This window comes from Drosophila guanche, unplaced genomic scaffold (genome assembly GCF_900245975.1).
Source record: "Drosophila guanche unplaced genomic scaffold, DGUA_6, whole genome shotgun sequence".
In the NCBI taxonomy this organism is placed as follows: Eukaryota; Metazoa; Arthropoda; class Insecta; order Diptera; family Drosophilidae; genus Drosophila; species Drosophila guanche.
Genome location: NW_022995750.1, coordinates 2,809,428 through 2,824,918, shown reverse-complemented (window position 1 = coordinate 2,824,918; position 15,491 = coordinate 2,809,428). Strand labels below are relative to the sequence as shown.

At 43.1% G+C, this 15,491-nt stretch overlaps 5 protein-coding genes across 7 annotated transcripts; 4 read left to right on the top strand and 1 right to left on the bottom strand.

The window, feature by feature from the left end:
* The first annotated feature begins 5,956 nt into the window (after positions 1 to 5,956).
* LOC117585943 (sterol O-acyltransferase 1) lies at positions 5,957 to 8,103 on the top strand. Its single transcript, XM_034275716.1, has 2 exons — positions 5,957 to 6,800; positions 6,862 to 8,103. The coding sequence occupies exons 1-2, from the start codon at positions 6,146 to 6,148 to the stop codon at positions 7,887 to 7,889; spliced, it is 1,683 nt and encodes a 560-aa protein (XP_034131607.1). The 5' UTR covers positions 5,957 to 6,145; the 3' UTR covers positions 7,890 to 8,103.
* Positions 8,104 to 8,107: 4 nt separating this feature from the next.
* On the bottom strand, positions 8,108 to 11,265 carry LOC117585946 (cyclin-dependent kinases regulatory subunit). Of its 2 annotated transcripts, none has more exons than XM_034275720.1 (5): positions 11,159 to 11,242; positions 9,350 to 9,468; positions 9,227 to 9,273; positions 8,465 to 8,523; positions 8,108 to 8,392 (listed from the first exon to the last, which is right to left on the bottom strand). In XM_034275720.1, exons 2-5 carry the CDS (start codon positions 9,408 to 9,410, stop codon positions 8,185 to 8,187), a joined length of 375 nt encoding a protein of 124 aa, XP_034131611.1. In that variant the 5' UTR covers positions 9,411 to 9,468; positions 11,159 to 11,242; the 3' UTR covers positions 8,108 to 8,184. The 2 variants fall into 2 exon arrangements, with proteins under 2 accessions (XP_034131611.1, XP_034131612.1); XM_034275721.1 differs by having other exon boundaries at positions 8,304 to 8,392; positions 8,465 to 8,513; positions 11,159 to 11,265.
* LOC117585945 lies at positions 9,465 to 11,044 on the top strand. Its single transcript, XM_034275719.1, has 2 exons — positions 9,465 to 10,206; positions 10,588 to 11,044. The coding sequence occupies exons 1-2, from the start codon at positions 9,990 to 9,992 to the stop codon at positions 10,779 to 10,781; spliced, it is 411 nt and encodes a 136-aa protein (XP_034131610.1). The 5' UTR covers positions 9,465 to 9,989; the 3' UTR covers positions 10,782 to 11,044.
* Positions 11,266 to 11,530: 265 nt separating the features above from the next.
* LOC117585944 (transmembrane protein 216) lies at positions 11,531 to 13,290 on the top strand. 2 transcript variants are annotated; one of them, XM_034275718.1, is made up of 2 exons: positions 11,531 to 11,597; positions 12,315 to 13,290. In XM_034275718.1, exons 1-2 carry the CDS (start codon positions 11,546 to 11,548, stop codon positions 12,506 to 12,508), a joined length of 246 nt encoding a protein of 81 aa, XP_034131609.1. In that variant the 5' UTR covers positions 11,531 to 11,545; the 3' UTR covers positions 12,509 to 13,290. The 2 variants fall into 2 exon arrangements, with proteins under 2 accessions (XP_034131609.1, XP_034131608.1); XM_034275717.1 differs by lacking the exon at positions 11,531 to 11,597 and adding an exon at positions 11,920 to 12,175.
* A 539-nt stretch (positions 13,291 to 13,829) lies between these two features.
* LOC117586697 lies at positions 13,830 to 15,422 on the top strand. Its single transcript, XM_034276964.1, has 2 exons — positions 13,830 to 13,986; positions 14,060 to 15,422. Exons 1-2 carry the CDS (start codon positions 13,965 to 13,967, stop codon positions 15,325 to 15,327), a joined length of 1,290 nt encoding a protein of 429 aa, XP_034132855.1. The 5' UTR covers positions 13,830 to 13,964; the 3' UTR covers positions 15,328 to 15,422.
* Positions 15,423 to 15,491: the final 69 nt, after the last annotated feature.

Here is a 15,491-nt window from a genome sequence, read left to right as displayed (position 1 = left end):
TCAAGGGAGAACATTTCCAATTGCATCAGAGGAAGGAGAAGAAGTTCCTGAATGATCAAGGATAGAGAAGCTTCTCTTCATTCTAGGGTTAGTGTAGCATTTGAGGACCAACGATATGTAATTGTGTGGAGATTCCCTAAATTATAATTTTCTCCAATTCAGGATATGTACATTGATCGAAAGAGCAAGTAAGTCTTTAATTTTACCCATTTCACTTAGCTAATTTAAATCTTTAGCTCTCGTTAATGGTTATATCCCTATATGTTTCCATTTGCTCCTACATCTCAGTCCCTCTCTCTTTTACTCCATCATTGTTATAACCAAAACTAAACCAATAAATGCCTCATATCTTTGCTACGCTCAACTAAGAAGCTGCATTAACACATAGTCTTTATCCCTCTCTATCCTCTGTAGTCCTGCTTCTTTGGTGTTCCACCTCCTCTAGTATTTCCCCTCCAGTATTCCGGTGTAAACACCACTGTCATTTATTTTCGTATTATCATAATGAGGGCTCGTATATTTTTATGTGAATTTCTTGCTTTTTGTGCCAGAAACAGCAAACACCCCAAAAAAATAAGGGGAGTACACCGACTACCACACACGCCACCCATCTATCCATCCACCCACACACACACACACCCAGCCATGTGTCAATGTTCTTGTGTATTGGTGGGTATGCGTGTAAAAAAGGCAAAAATAAAACTAAAATACTCGTTTCGCATTCGCATTTCGTGGGTTTTTGTTTTGTTGTTAAATTATCACCCAGTTTTCTGGTGGGAACCACCCCCAATGGCTATGGCTATTTATGCATCCACTGCCCCCAACCCCCCTCACCACGATCTACAGCTTAACCCAAAAGCAACACCCACACAAACACACTATCGCTCAGAGGCGTTGCATTGCTTTTTGCTGAAGGGGTCTTACAGTTAAACATACTGCAACTGTGGCATAAATTTCAAAGTAAAACTTTCAAGTTATTCAATTGAAATTTTGCATTTGTAAATACCTAAACCCCCCTCTAAACTAAACCCCTGCTGTCTCTATCACACATATTTACACATTCATGCAGTTCACGTTCGCATTATTTGGCATCCCATTTGTTTGTTTTTTTTTTCTTCCTTTCATACACCATTATGGGAGGTTTTCTCTGGTTTTTTTTGGTTTGGGGCTTGGGGTTTTTGGCCAGCAGATGAACACTTGAGTGGCTCAAAATGGGGAATCGGTTATTGTCTGGCTGCGAATTCAGTGGAATAATTTCCACCCAATCATTGGAAAAATTCAAGCATAAAAATCACTGAAATAAAACCTATTTGCCATTAGGTTTTTCAGATTAGTTTTTATCAGCATCTTCCCACACACTCTAAGTACACACAACGCCTTTGTTTCATTATCAGCATTTTTAGAGCTCGAAAAATATGCAAATATAAAAATTGACTTCTGTTAATCGTCGTTGTCAAACAATGACAAATAAGTTTCAAAAATATAAAAATTATTTGTATTTTTGGGGGTCTATGTACTTGGAGATCTTTCGTTTGCTTGCAGTGATAAAAATGCAAATGCTTGGTGGAAAATTCTGAGAGGAAAAGTGATGAGTGATGAGAAGGTTTTACTGCGAATTGGGTTCCCTTAAGCCAATAGACTTACAAATAGCTCTCCCTTAAAAGTTAGGAAAACTATTTGGAAAAATTGGAAAAGCTTTGGCTGTGCATCTGTTGCATCTAATTGTACATGAAGATTTTAAAATTTTAATTGGAATACTTTTGTTCCTCACATTTTTGCGTTTGTAAACCTCTAGATCACCGTTCAGCCAATAACAGCATTCGATGGCACAGACCCAGCGCCATTTCTATCAACATAGGGCCTTACAAATCTAATTCCACATAACGGCCCAATCTACATAAAAAATCGCTCCTCCCCTCCGCGAACAAACCCCGAACCACAAAAAATCGATGAGGAGAGCGAGGGGTATGAGTCACTGGGATGGACGTCACTGCCTGCCGACTGCCTGCCACCCCGCATAAATTTCCAAATAATGTAATGCTAAAAAAAATCCACACAAATAGAAGGAGCAAAAGAGAGGGCTATAGCCATGGGGTAGGGGCAGGGAAGTAGGATTGGGTGGACAACGATTGGGGGAGCGAAAATAAAGTTGGAAATCATGAACCATACAAAATGAAAATCCACCCTCGGAAAAAACGTTGCCAACGGTTTTTTCTTGTTTTCCCCCTCCGTTTGTTCGTTTTATTTTGTTTTCCTTCGTTCTCTTTTGTTTTGTTTAAGTGGGCAAAAAAGGAAGAGCACAAAAAGTATCTGTGTGAGGGGTGGGAAATGTATCAGTGTGTGTGTGTGTGTTTTTGTGGGGGAGAAGTGGATGAAAGTGGGGTAGAAGTGGGTGGATGATGGCTCTGTGCTGTGCTGTGCTGTGCTGTGAAACTGTTTCGCTTTGTTTGCAAAACAATCAAAAGCGAACGGAATCGTCGTCGTCGTCGTCCTAGCCGTCGCTGTCGCCATGCCTCGTATTTTTTTCGTTTCCCTGCCACCACCCACCTCTCCCATTTTTGGGGTTCAATCTCCCCGTTGACATCGTTGGCGACATTAAATATTGCTCCGAGTTCTTTCTTTTTTCCTGGTATCCCCGTATCCCTCGCATACTCTCTGTGATGTTGGCTTCTTTTTGTGCCCTTGTGCCAAACCAATTTCTAGCATATTTTTATGAGTCCTCTGTGCTGGCGAGCCCTGTTCTTGTTCCTCTCGTGTGTGCTGTGTGGCAGGCGCAGCAGCTTTCGTTTATTTTGCAAACGTGTGCCACCAGACACGCCTCCAACGCCCCCAACATGGTTGCCATGGAGCCATGTGCGAGACGCTAATAACGTTTGCTTGCCAAAAAGCAGCAGGAAATGAACCGGAGCCAGAGTCCCGGACAGATCGTAGCAGGGCTGTACTGCCTTCCTGGCAACTCTTCCATATGGCGGGTGGTTTCTGATGCTAGACGTCAGTTGGGGTTTTGCACCGGGGAAGATTTAGTGCTTTGGAGGAAGGAGAGATCTGCATACGATGTGCTTAAGTAAATAATAATCCGCTCTAAAATGAATACAGTCTTAAATCTATGGAATATTTTACTTGGGAATTGGCACTTAATTAGCGCATAGCCGGGGGCCATCTGGGGTACTAATGCGCGGTACTTGTAAAACTTAAATAACAATAGGCATTCCAACAATCTTCTATGAATTTTGTGTGATCGAATAGTCCATGGCACTAATTATAATTATACGGTACTAGTATCCTCTATAGCACCTCCCATTTTCCGCCTAGAACTCCCTCTACTCCATTTCCGCTTTCATTTAATAACCCCAATCATCGCATATGTACATCCATTCATTCGTTTTATAGTTCCCCTTACATTTTCACAGCGTTTTATATGGCTTTTTAGTAAATTACAAAAATGCGCCATTTCTAATTTCATTCTCTTTTTTTCTTTTTTTTTCTTGTTCAGAGCTTCAGGTCACACAGCACACAAAATGGTGTGCCTATAAACCAGAAACAACAGCAACAGCAGCGAAAGCCAGCAGCCAAATAACGGAAATGACAAAACAGAAACACACACACACACACAGTAACCGTGGAAAGCGGAAGGAGAATTACCCCACATGCCCAAAAATATGCAACATTTTTTATATGTTTCTGCTTCACAAAACTTTTGCGCAGGCAGCATCATAAAAATTTTTTTCTGCTGCTGCTGTCACTTTTTTTCTCCGGCGCACTGTGGCCATGGCTTTTATGTTGCCTCTTGCGAATGTGTGTGTGTGTGTGTGTGTGTTTGTTTGGGTACTGGTGTGTGTGAGTGCTTTTTATGACCCAATATGGCCGCCACAGAGCTGAGTACGTGTCCGGTCCATGCCGTTCCGTCCACGGCCTTCCTCCCTTTGCGGGTTTATGAATTATATAGATTTTTATGCGGTCGCATATTATTTTTGTGGCCTTTTTTGGCTCTCTCCCATCCTCCCTTTTCCTTTTTTGTGTGTGCTTTGCTTTTCTTTTGTTCCTTTCTTTTTGGGGCCGGCAATAAAAATGTCTTTTTATGTGTACGTTTGTCTCATACATACCATGCTATTCCGCGGCCAATATCTTTCGGTTTCAGTTTCTCCATAATGGTTCGCCCTCAGTCAGGAGGTTTATGAATATGCCTGCCTTCTAGATATGCCATTTTCAATGTGGTGTGTATATAGTAAGGGCTTTATGAGGTGGTCCTGCCGCTGGCACTGGCATGGCTTTTATTATTCCTATTTTCATATATTACACTCTCCATTTTCTGTTTGTTTCCTTCGTTCTCACGCTGCTTTTGTCATTTTTGCATTAATTTCATATTTGGTTTATGTTTTGGGTGGTTTTGTGGGTTTTTGGGCGGTCGGGTCGTTGAGTTTTTCTTGTCGCTGCTGTTTATTTCGCATAAATAATATATATTTTCGGCTATTGCGTCTGCACGGCATTAATATTATTTCCAACAGGCACACACACACACACGCACACAATTCTATTAAGGTATAGATGGTTGTGCATCCTGCGAACCGCAGGACCTCATGGCCGTGAGCTTTAATTTTGGCTCATTTTTCGCTATCAAAACATTATGTTTATGCGCCTGTATTTGTTTTTGTTCCACTCATATACATATGTACATATATTTGTACATATGTATGTATCTGTGCATACACATGTATGTACATACATATGTATTAATGAATGTACATATGTATGTATTCTTACACACTCGACGTAAATATTTGCAATTAAATATGCCAAAAATACACCAGATATACACACATATCCCTTCTTGTTTTGCCCATTTTGTGGGTATTTGATGCAGCTAAAAATATGTACATATGTACATATGACCATATTGATGTATCTTACGTATATTTGGTGTTTTTCCATGTAACTTTTAACTTTTAGAAGAAGAGAATACTGATATAGTAAAATAGTATGACAAAGTAGGAAACTGTATAGACAATATTTTAAATATATAAATGCAATACAATCGGAAACCCAAACCCAAAAAATAAAGTAATTACTCACTGACTTTCCAATTAAAATGACTTTTACCACATTGTATGGCATGCTCTTTCTAGATTAAGGTATACGATACTCATTCTGACACCATGACGACAACGACATGCGCACCTGTCCACCCTCTTGGATTAAAGACGAAATACCTTCCAATCTACATTTTTTTATTAGATCGAATCAATACAAAACATGAACTTTGCCAGAGATATCATTAAACGACAAGTTACGTACCGTTATCAATGTACTGGATTTCGGTAGGCTTTTTGTATAGATTTCGTAAGATCAAGTTCTATTTTTCCTATATCTGATCCCACTGTGAACCCTGGAATAGGGTCGTGGGAGCCCAGCGTAATGTAATCAATTTGAGTGCAAGCGCACTCGGACTTGCAAACGCTGCTGCCCCGGCACGAGGCCAATGAACAGATCTACATTATCAGTGGTGTTGAATAGGGACCCACATCAGAATCTGCCTCTGGATTGATTAAGGTGCCGTTGACAGCTAATCGTCTCGGCTAATGCAAGAGCTATTAAGCGGAATGTAACTATAATGTTCAATTGTTGAGTGTTTAACACAAACTTTAACACATGGCAACACGAGCGGAAGAGAAGGAAGGAATGGGAGAGCGCCAAACGTAATATATGTAGAGTTATGGAGTGAATGCAGAGAGTAAGTCTTAGCTTAACATGTGGCGTAGGGCACATTCTGTGAAGGGGGACTATCACAATGCTTTTGGAAAATTATCTATATCACTCAATTTATAATTTAAATATATTTTAAGTTATAAATACAGTAAAATAATGCAGAAGTCCGATCCCCCTTTGCTCCGCCACTGCCTTAGCCATTCAGCCAAGCGCCGTTATCTGCGTGATTTTGACAACAACTCGGCGTAAGCTTTGAAGGCAGAGAATCCAAGTGCTTCGTCTCGGACGCCTTGTCGCAAACATTGTGCAAACTGACGTCCCACGGGGCAGTCGCAATAAGAATATAATTAATTGAGTAACGCGGCTATTAAAAACTAAGTGAACATTACTAAGGACTAACAAAGCAACAAAGGCTAAGGCGCACAAAACCTCAAACAAAGCCATGAACGAGGGGACACAGCAGCGCAGGGGCGCGGCGGAACCTACCGAACTCAGTTTTGTGCGCGAAAAATTGCTGAAATTCCAGTCTAAAATGTTGGAAGACTTTGAGAAGCGCCTGTCCTGCATGGTCGAGGATGTCCTTCAGGATCTGCGGCAGCGAGAACTGCGTGCCCACGAATTTCGCAACTTCGAGATCCCCAATGGGGGAGTGAGCCATAATAGCGTTTGGCATAATCGCATGTCCAAACAAAAAGTTTCAAACACTGCAGCCAGCGACGTTAGCGATATTCCAAATGGTCATGCAAATGGTGCGAAGCCGGCGCCCAGCCAAGGACAGAAGCGGTCGGAGCGACGTCAATTGCCCGACAAGGTATTCGTGGCGCGGGAATCGTACCTGACCGCGCTGCTCCAGGTGGAGCACATGCGCACCATCTATCACATCTTCTACATTATTCTGGTCATGTTTCTGCTGAATGTGATCTTTTACGACTACTTTGTGAAGGGGCGCATTGATCTGGGCCTGGGCACGATTCGGGGTGGACTGAAACGTTTGCACTGGGTCTTCGGCGTGTGGCTACTGGAGCATGTCTTTGTCCTGGCGCTGTATTACGCCTTCCAGGGATGGGCAGTGGTCAGGCATAAGCTAAAGCAGCATAGTAAGTACAACCGGTAGACCGCATAGAGCTCAAACTAATCTAAGATCATGTCCCTTGGCAGATGCACTTCAACGATTCTGGTCACACAGTTGCCTGATTATGTACATCAGCTCCCAAGTGGTATTTTGCTTTGTGTCCACCTCGCTCTGCCTGAAGTTTGGCCTTCCGTTTGTCAGCGCCTGCGTCCTTCTGCTGGAGAGTACTCGCCTGCTGATGAAAATGCATGCCTTCGTGCGATACAACGCACCTCGAGTGCTGGCGGGAAAGCAGAAGACAGATGACGACCAGGAGGCCGCACCGGCCGGACGACCATTTGTGCCGCCTGTGCGAAGCTATGTGTACTATCTGTTTGCCCCCACGCTGATCTATCGGGATAGCTATCCACGTACCTCGCACATACGGTGGAAGTTTGCCCTAAACAGACTGCTGGAGGTAGTGGCCGTGGCCTTTCTCTACGCCTTCATTCACGAGCGTCACATACACGAGCACTTCGGAGAGTACGGCAGGGAGGAGGTGGGCCCATCGAAGATGATCCTTAAACTGTTTGGCATGATGCTGCCCAGTGCTGTGATATTCCTGTGTGGCTTCTACATGATCCTGCACTCGTGGCTGAATTTCACTTCAGAGTTGCTACGCTTCGGGGATCGCATGTTCTACAAGGATTGGTGGACATCGCACACCTACGACGCCTACTACCGCAACTGGAATGTGGTAGTGCACGATTGGCTGTACGAGTACGTGTACAAAGACATGTATATGCACGTCTTCAAAGGCTCCAAGGTGGCTGCCTCGTTGTCGGTGTTCATGATCTCGGCTCTGGTGCACGAGCAGGTGCTGGGATTCGCCTTGCAAATGTTCTTTCCCGTCATGTTTATCCTCTTTGGTGTTGTGGGCGTAGCTCTGGTGTATCTGATGCGAAGTGCGCCCAAAGTCCTGGGTAACATGTTCCTTTGGTTCTCCCTCATCTTGGGCAATGGCATGCTAATCTCTCTCTACGCCATGGAATACTATGCAAAGAAGAATTGCGATCTCAGCAACGAAACCTGGACCGATCATCTCGTGCCGGCCGTCTGGCGTTGTTATAACTAGTTTTAGATGTACAATATTACTGCTTTTAAACTGTTCGTACACATGGCGTACATTTGATTTGTATTTAAGTTAGAGTAGATAACTTAAATGAAATTAACAGGAACGTTTCAACACATTAAACAAACATTTATCGAAGTTTGAACTTGATCAGCTGCAATGCTCCTAAAGCTAATGGATTACTTATTTTACATCAGGATGCCCTGATAAACCTATCTATCTTATGGAATACTTTGTGAGTTGGTGGGTGGCGTCCTCTCCTCTTCTCTCTGCATCCCGACTAGGTCTTCGCTTGGCTTTATATACAGGCCGCCGCTTGTTTCGACGTCCCGTTGTCTTCCTCGACTCGTTTGCGTCGGAACAGTATCACATGTGGCTCTGGAGCGTGCATCATGTAATGGACCCAGCCGGGACTCTGCTGTATGCCAAGATTTCGCCACTCCGTTTCAGTCATCAGGTGAGCCTTAGGCACATGCTTGGCCAAATCGGAGGGTAGAATAACATGCCTGTTGGTTGGGGGTAAGAACCTAGCTGTTAGACAATTGTCTATAAATGGTCTCTTACTGGCGTGCACTCACCTGTATTCGAATTTGTCGTCAAAGTACTTTTCTGAGTACTGGATTTGGTCTGCCGGCATCTCAGTAATATTAAATTAAAGTAAATCAAAAAAAAATTAAACAAATACAAGAAATATTGTCACCGCAAAATGATTGATAAAAATATACAATCTGGCCCTCAAAAATATACCACGTAACATATACCTTCTCATCTTACAAATATTCCGTAAATATACCGTAGTCTTAAATCATATTCCCCGATTTTGATGTTCTATTTGATATTTAATATTTGCAAAATTTATTCATTTGGCTTATTATAAATTGTATATATTTTATTTGAATTTTTCATGCAAATCACTCCTTCTGGAAGCAAGGGGTTTTTCATTTCAGTATTATTATTATTAACAGAGACATTTAATAACATACATACTTTGAAATTCATGTCGAAAATATATTTAAATACTTTACTCAGTAACAGCTTCGTTGTGACTGGCAACTTTTGAATTCAATGACAGACTGTCGATAGCTAAGCAGAAGATAATTTTATAACTGAACTGGAATGTTAACAGCATAAGGAATTGATTGGAAAATCTGATTAAATTATAGTTTTAGCGCTGAGACTCCTAACTAGCTGGTAATATCACACATCATACATATAGAGGAACATAAGTTAAGATTACGGTATATTTACTGTGTATTTTTTAAATGAGAAGGCATATTTTTGGTATATTTTTGAGGGCTTTGCAGCATGAAGTTCTTCACATGTTCCAAAATAAACCATACCATCCAAAGAAAATTAAATTCCTTAGCAACGACTTCCCGTAAAAGGCCTAAAATATATTTTGATTGTTATTAATGGTGCAAATTCGTTGGCCATTGGCCTCTGGAGTGTGTGTGCGTACATACCAAAAGAACTGCTGCCGTCGCTGTTGTTGTTGTTGTGTGCGTGTGCAGAGCAGAAGAGCATACAAATTGCCAAGCGTTTTTATATAAGTTCCATGTTCCATGTTTCCCAACAATATATGCTACATACATATAAATGTAAACGCACATATTTAATATTAGCATAGAGTTGTCATCCAAACCCCCCTGGCAACCGACGTGCTGGCCCCTACAGCAATAGCAACGGCGAGAGAGCAGCAGCAGCAGTTACGATACGAGTAAATATACATATGAGGAGGAGAACACAATTAAAAATACACCAAGAGCTCCATTAGTGCCTGTCCCCAGCCACCCAGCGTCACGCAGTCACAAATGGCTATATGGAAGTGCGCGTGCTAGAAGCGAAGCCACCACCTGCTGCTGTTGCTGCTTCGAGGGACGAGTGGTTCAGGGACTGGGACTAGGATTAGGACTAGCACTACGGATATTGGCATTGCCCCACCCATCCAGACAGCTGCTTCAAACTGCGCCGGTGACGACGAGCAGTTGAGGGCAGTCGCATCTGCCCCTGCCCTAGCCCTAGGACCTCTACCCGCCGAGTGGAGCAGCAGCAGCCAGCGGCCAGGAGAACAACAAACGACGACGCCGCCGCCGCAGCAGTGCAATGAACGCCAGCCTCATCTATGAGATACTCATGTATCTGAATTCATTCTATTTCGGCATGTACGCCGCCTTCGAGGTGGGCGTGGGCGTGCTGAAGGCAATCAATCTGAACTACGGCGAGAATGTGTTGTCGCGGGAGGCGTCCATACTGCTCTCGCTGTGCATTATTGAGACCCTACGCATTGTCTTTGGCCGCAAGAGCAGTCTCAGCGATCGTGGTGAGTAGAAAAGAAACACCTTTCCAAAGGAATCCTAACCAGAGTTCTGATGATGATGATGACACTTGATATTATGGACGAGAGAGAGCTTCGTCATTGTCATACATTCTCATACCCCTGCCTTTTGCTTGCAAACGTCAGCCGCCCATAAACGTTTCGTAGTATATGTATATGTATATGTATATGTATATGTATATGTATATGTATGTATATTTATATGTATATGTATATGTATGTACTACCCCCTCCACCAAACCCCCCACATCTATCGTGGCGTATGCGTAATTATGGTCATGATGCAGATGAGCAATGTAATCGGTTAATGGGCAGAGGGACATATTTCCACTACTAATCTATTTTGTTTGTTTCTTTCTTTTGCAGGATGGCAAGCAACCGCATCCGTAATATTAACACTGCCCAGTCTTGCTATTGTTATATATTTGTGTTGTTTTCAAACCTATGTTCTCAAACTCGAAATGATTCTGAGTGCCTTAATGATCACCCTACAAGGTGCTGAACTAGTCTATGCCAGCATATTCATTTGTACAATGTGTCGACCCGTAACATACACCTAGCAGTTGATATACCACGTTGTCAACGACGACGACAACGACCACGACCAAGCCATTATCATCAGCATTAGCACTATCACGACGAGAGGAAGCAGCGGCCGACAAGGCAGAGCGACGAGGAAGACGAGAAGTGGCTTGCTCCTGGCACTACTATATCAGACGCCTAGACAATTTAGACCACTTTAACTTTAATGCAAACAAGATATTACAACCAATACATGAGATACGCTGGCGTATTGCTGTGTGTGCCCTGTGTCCATGAACCACAAAACCGAATGATCGACTGGCACTCCGCACTCCGCACCCCGCACCGAAATGAAAGGAACCAAACAGCAAAACCCACGCACAACACATTCAGATGCCATCAGGAGGCTTCCTACCATTAAGGTAACTGCTTTTCAAATTATGTAAGCCAACCGATTGCACAGAGATACGCGACCGACGCGCGTCCGATTCTATCAAAAGCGAAGCTGCATTTAATTTGAATTTCTTGTTTGCATTCTTTTGTCTGGCCTTTTGTCGCCAGAACCTCCCTGCTGCTGCTGCTCTGCCGCCTGGCGGCAGTACGCGCTCGTTGTTGGTATTTTTATACGCTTATGATGGTCTAAAATTATATACGAACTGCTTTAGTGCTCGTGCCTGTCCCCTAGGTGCAATGCACACTTCTAATTCAAATGTAATATATACATACGCCGGGCGGGACAGACACCCTCGGGTCGGCCAGAGTACCGATGAGAGATTGAGGCTACCACGGGGTCTATCATCTGATGCGTTTCGGTTCGGTCTTTGGCCCCCAATTAGCCCCTTCTTTTGGGCCAGGGATTAGTTAATATATTCTGACACTTTGGTGTACCCAGGCACAGTGCATCTGTAGATCATCTGTTGCCCAAACTACGCCAGAGAAAGCCACTAAAACGGCGACAACGACCAGGCAGAGGCAGAGGCACATTCACATTATTCAAATTTCGCAGCTACAAACCGTGCTCGGCTGCCCACTGCAACATCTAACGCAGAGGCAGGTTCCCACCACAGTCTATAAATACAGCGCCCAACGTGAGCAACACGGTGCGCCGTTCATTTGTTTTGGGGACGAAATTTGCCTTCAAATTAAAGAGCGAAAGGTGCAAAAGTTGTTAACAGGATGCCGCCAAAGCGACCGCCACCGCTAGTGCCGAAGAAGCCCAATCCCAGCATGAATTACGAAGTGTTAATCTACTTGAACTCCTTTTACTTTGGGATGTTCGCCTGCTGCGAGATGGCGATGGGTTTGCTGAAGGCTATCAATCTGAGCTATACGGGGCATACCCTGGCCATGGATTCGGCAGTGATGGTTTCATTTATTGTAATGGAGTCAATACGCCTGATACTGGGACGCAAGAGTTCGTTGGCCGATCGAGGTAGACCTAGAGATTCCCCCCTCTCTCTATCTCTTTCTCTCTTTTTGTTTGTCTCTGTTTTGCTCTCATCTAATTTTAGTCATTTGTTATCAATAAAAACAACATTTTTAATGTGGCAATTTCTGTGTTTACTTCACAGGTTGGTCAGCCATATTGTCGGTGTTTATGACTGCTCCCTGCTTCCTCGGTGTCTCCTATCTGCTGCTGCTACAAACCTACCGACTGCGCCTGGAGTACTGCCTCTGTACGCTGCAGATAGCCCTCTATTTCACCGAAGTGTGGTATGCCATCGTCTTCGTTTTCTCACTGTGTCGTCCAGTAACTTATGATTAGTAAGAACAACAAACAGCAAACCGAACAAAAACATTTATACATTTAGTACTTACAAACAAGCGGAAAGTTTAGCAATATACAAACAAAACAAAATAATGATAATGATTGATAGATCGATGAAGAGAAATTGCAGTAGGCACTCGAGACTTGCTCATATGCCCCGAAAAAACAAAAAATTAAGTACGCAGAAACTTAGATGAAAGGAAATGAGAGAAACAACCCATAAACAAAATAGAAAACTTGTGTAGTTTATATGATATATAATTATACTTATGATAAGATTTATGATAGAGAGCGCATACACACACACGGTTTTATATACAAGAATTGTTAACATTTAAGCATCAATTGGAACCAAAAGAGAGACAACAAGAAAGCTTCAATAACTTTGATGTAAAACTTGAAAAATAATTTTCACAATTTTTAAGAAGACAATTTTTTTTGTATAAAACAAAAGAAAAAATATAAGAAAAAACCATCAATTGTATGTGTGGTAAAATAATCGAAAATAATAGTTGAATAATAGCTCGAATCTTTACACAAACTCTAGTCACAAAAAAATCATGTAAATTACTCTTGAAATTCAAAAATCATTAAAAAAATGGCAACAGAAGAACTGTTGATTAAACAATAAGAGAAACCCAAAAAGAAAACTTAGCAAACCCACAGGAAAAGTCTAGACGATGTGTGTGTACTTTAATGAACAAATACTTTATATAAAAACTAGCATATAGCAAACAACAAAAAGAAAATAATAGAAAAGAAAAGGGAAAGCTTAAACTTTTAGAGAGTGTTAACGTAGGCAAAAGACCCTTCCTTCCCTCCATTCTTCACGTGTATATGCCTATTGGCAGAAGCACAACCGAAATAAGTCAAGCTCAATTATCCCCGCCTCAAAAATGGAACAGAGATTCTGCTAGTCACCAAAAACTAAAGATTATGTACCTATAATTTGTAAGACCCTTTTGTGGTTTCATAGCCAGATACGCGCACATATAGATCACAAAATGAAACACTTAAATCTCATGCTTTTAAAACTACAATTTTAATTAGAGACAAAAAAACATCTAGACAGTTACCTTACCAGCTAGAAACAAGGAACAACCAAAGCCACAAAACTATTTTTTTGATTTAATTTATTTCTATGTATAATATTTATGTACTTTCGTTGAATGCAATGCAAAGATGTTAACAAACAATTTAGCTAATAAATAAAAACAAGCAGAAAACATACCAGATTTTATGACGAAAAGTAGGCTCTTGTACTAACTAGTCAATGGAAGCGGGGCATTTTAATTCAGTTTCATTTCAGTAACACCTTTACACACATATCCAGACAGATCGATCTCTTCCAAATTTATTTTCGTCGGAATAATTTACAAATTTGTATTCTAAATTTGGGGTGTACGAAAGAAAATACTAAATTTTAATTGAATAAAATTTGCGAACATTCCGAATGGACAAGCAGCAGAAGTCTGGTAAACATGCACAAATATTTATGTTCCATGAACAATTCAAATTGTAAACAATATGCTCGCTTTTATGATTCAGATGCCTATTGCGCCCGTTCCACTTCGAGCAGCAGTCGTCGCGTCATGTGGAAAATGGACACGGACGATAAGGATGAGGAGGTCTTCGACTCGGTCGTCACCTACCGCTGGATGCCAGCAGAGGTCACCGTTAGCACCAAGAAATCCAAAAGCAATCCAGAGGTGGCTGGCAGACAAGAGGTTGCCAAGAAGAACTGGCGCATGATGGTTACCGATTTGGTCAAACGCAAGGACCTCACGCAACAGGAGCAGCCAACTACATCTCCCGCTGTTGTACCAAAAGCCAATTCTTTGGCGAAACTGGAGGGACTCGACGGCAAGGAGCGCGCCAAGGCTTATTGGCTGCATCTGGAGGATGAGGATGAAAAGGATATTCCTTTGAGTGGCAGTTCCAGCCTGGCCCTGCGCTACAAACCTTCCCATGAATCGCTGAAGTACAAAAGGAGCAAAGACCGAGGACTGGATCAAGATCAGCAGCAGCCGAGCACCTCCCACGCGACCGCCGCCAGCTTGAATGTGGAAACCTGTGACCTGCCGCCGCACCAGACGTGTGTGGTGCGTGAGCCTCCGCCAATGTTTGCTCACCGCGTGCGCATCTCAATGGCCAACGACACCGATTCGTGCAGCTCCGGGGAGGTGGAAGCGCGGATTAACGGCACCGCATCAGATGCCAGCAGCGTGACCGGACTATCGAAGCATCTGTTGAGTGTCGTACTAACGACGCCTGCCTGCAGCTCCTGTACAAGCGATCCTCAAGTGGAACCCAGGCGTTCCGGCAGGGCACGTTCTCTCTCGGTTTCAGGAAGAAAGTTGATAATACCCAGCAACAGCGTCACGGCCGCAGGGTCCCCCTCAGAGCCGGCCAGAAAGTTGACTATCGCCCGCCACAGCGTCAAGACAGGCGGTTCCCCCCCAGAGTCGGCCAAAAAGTTGACTATCCCCAGCAACAGCGGTACGGCCGGAGGTGTTCCCTCGGAGTCTGGCAATCTGTTGACCAGCTCCAGTGTCAGCGCCAAGGCACGCTCCACTTCGGAGTCAGGAAAAAACAGCAACACTACTGGCAGCGTGGTGCCTAATCTGCGCCAGCGCCAGCAGGAGCTTCACCATTACCGTGTCCTCGTCGAGAAGCGGCGCCTGGACTTGCTTGAGCTCAAGATTGCTCGCGAACGTGAGGAGACTTTGCACCAGGACATCCTCTTCCACAAAGATTTGCAAATCAAAGAGAATCTCTTGAAAACCTATGACGACAACGATGTCTCTCACGCTTAGGAACTCCATTGCAGTGCCACACCACACAACCTAGGAACAACAATTACAATAGAATAAACTAAATTCGCCAAGGTCACAGTACCTCAAAACGCATACTAAAGTCGGAATAATAAAACTCAAAGAAAGAAAGCCATAGACCGGGTAAACAAAACACCATTTTGCAT

What these genes read in the sequence shown, in the direction of transcription:
- LOC117585943 (XM_034275716.1), top strand. Translation starts at nt 6,146, where the DNA reads ATGAACGAGGGGACACAGCAGCGCAGGGGCGCGGCGGAACCTACCGAA. An exon ending in GCATAAGCTAAAGCAGCATA is followed by an intron (nt 6,801 to 6,861) that starts GTAAGTACAACC and finishes GTCCCTTGGCAG; the next exon opens with ATGCACTTCAACGATTCTGG.
- LOC117585946 (XM_034275720.1), bottom strand. Translation starts at nt 9,410, where the DNA reads ATGCTCTTCTGCTCTGCACACGCACACAACAACAACAACAGCGACGGC. An exon ending in CGACGGCAGCAGTTCTTTTG is followed by an intron (nt 9,274 to 9,349) that starts GTATGTACGCAC and finishes AATATATTTTAG; the next exon opens with GCCTTTTACGGGAAGTCGTT. An exon ending in GACGACAAATTCGAATACAG is followed by an intron (nt 8,393 to 8,464) that starts GTGAGTGCACGC and finishes CCCAACCAACAG; the next exon opens with GCATGTTATTCTACCCTCCG.
- LOC117585945 (XM_034275719.1), top strand. Translation starts at nt 9,990, where the DNA reads ATGAACGCCAGCCTCATCTATGAGATACTCATGTATCTGAATTCATTC. An exon ending in GAGCAGTCTCAGCGATCGTG is followed by an intron (nt 10,207 to 10,587) that starts GTGAGTAGAAAA and finishes TTTCTTTTGCAG; the next exon opens with GATGGCAAGCAACCGCATCC.
- LOC117585944 (XM_034275717.1), top strand. Translation starts at nt 11,920, where the DNA reads ATGCCGCCAAAGCGACCGCCACCGCTAGTGCCGAAGAAGCCCAATCCC. An exon ending in GAGTTCGTTGGCCGATCGAG is followed by an intron (nt 12,176 to 12,314) that starts GTAGACCTAGAG and finishes TTTACTTCACAG; the next exon opens with GTTGGTCAGCCATATTGTCG.
- LOC117586697 (XM_034276964.1), top strand. Translation starts at nt 13,965, where the DNA reads ATGGACAAGCAGCAGAAGTCTG. An exon ending in GGACAAGCAGCAGAAGTCTG is followed by an intron (nt 13,987 to 14,059) that starts GTAAACATGCAC and finishes TTTATGATTCAG; the next exon opens with ATGCCTATTGCGCCCGTTCC.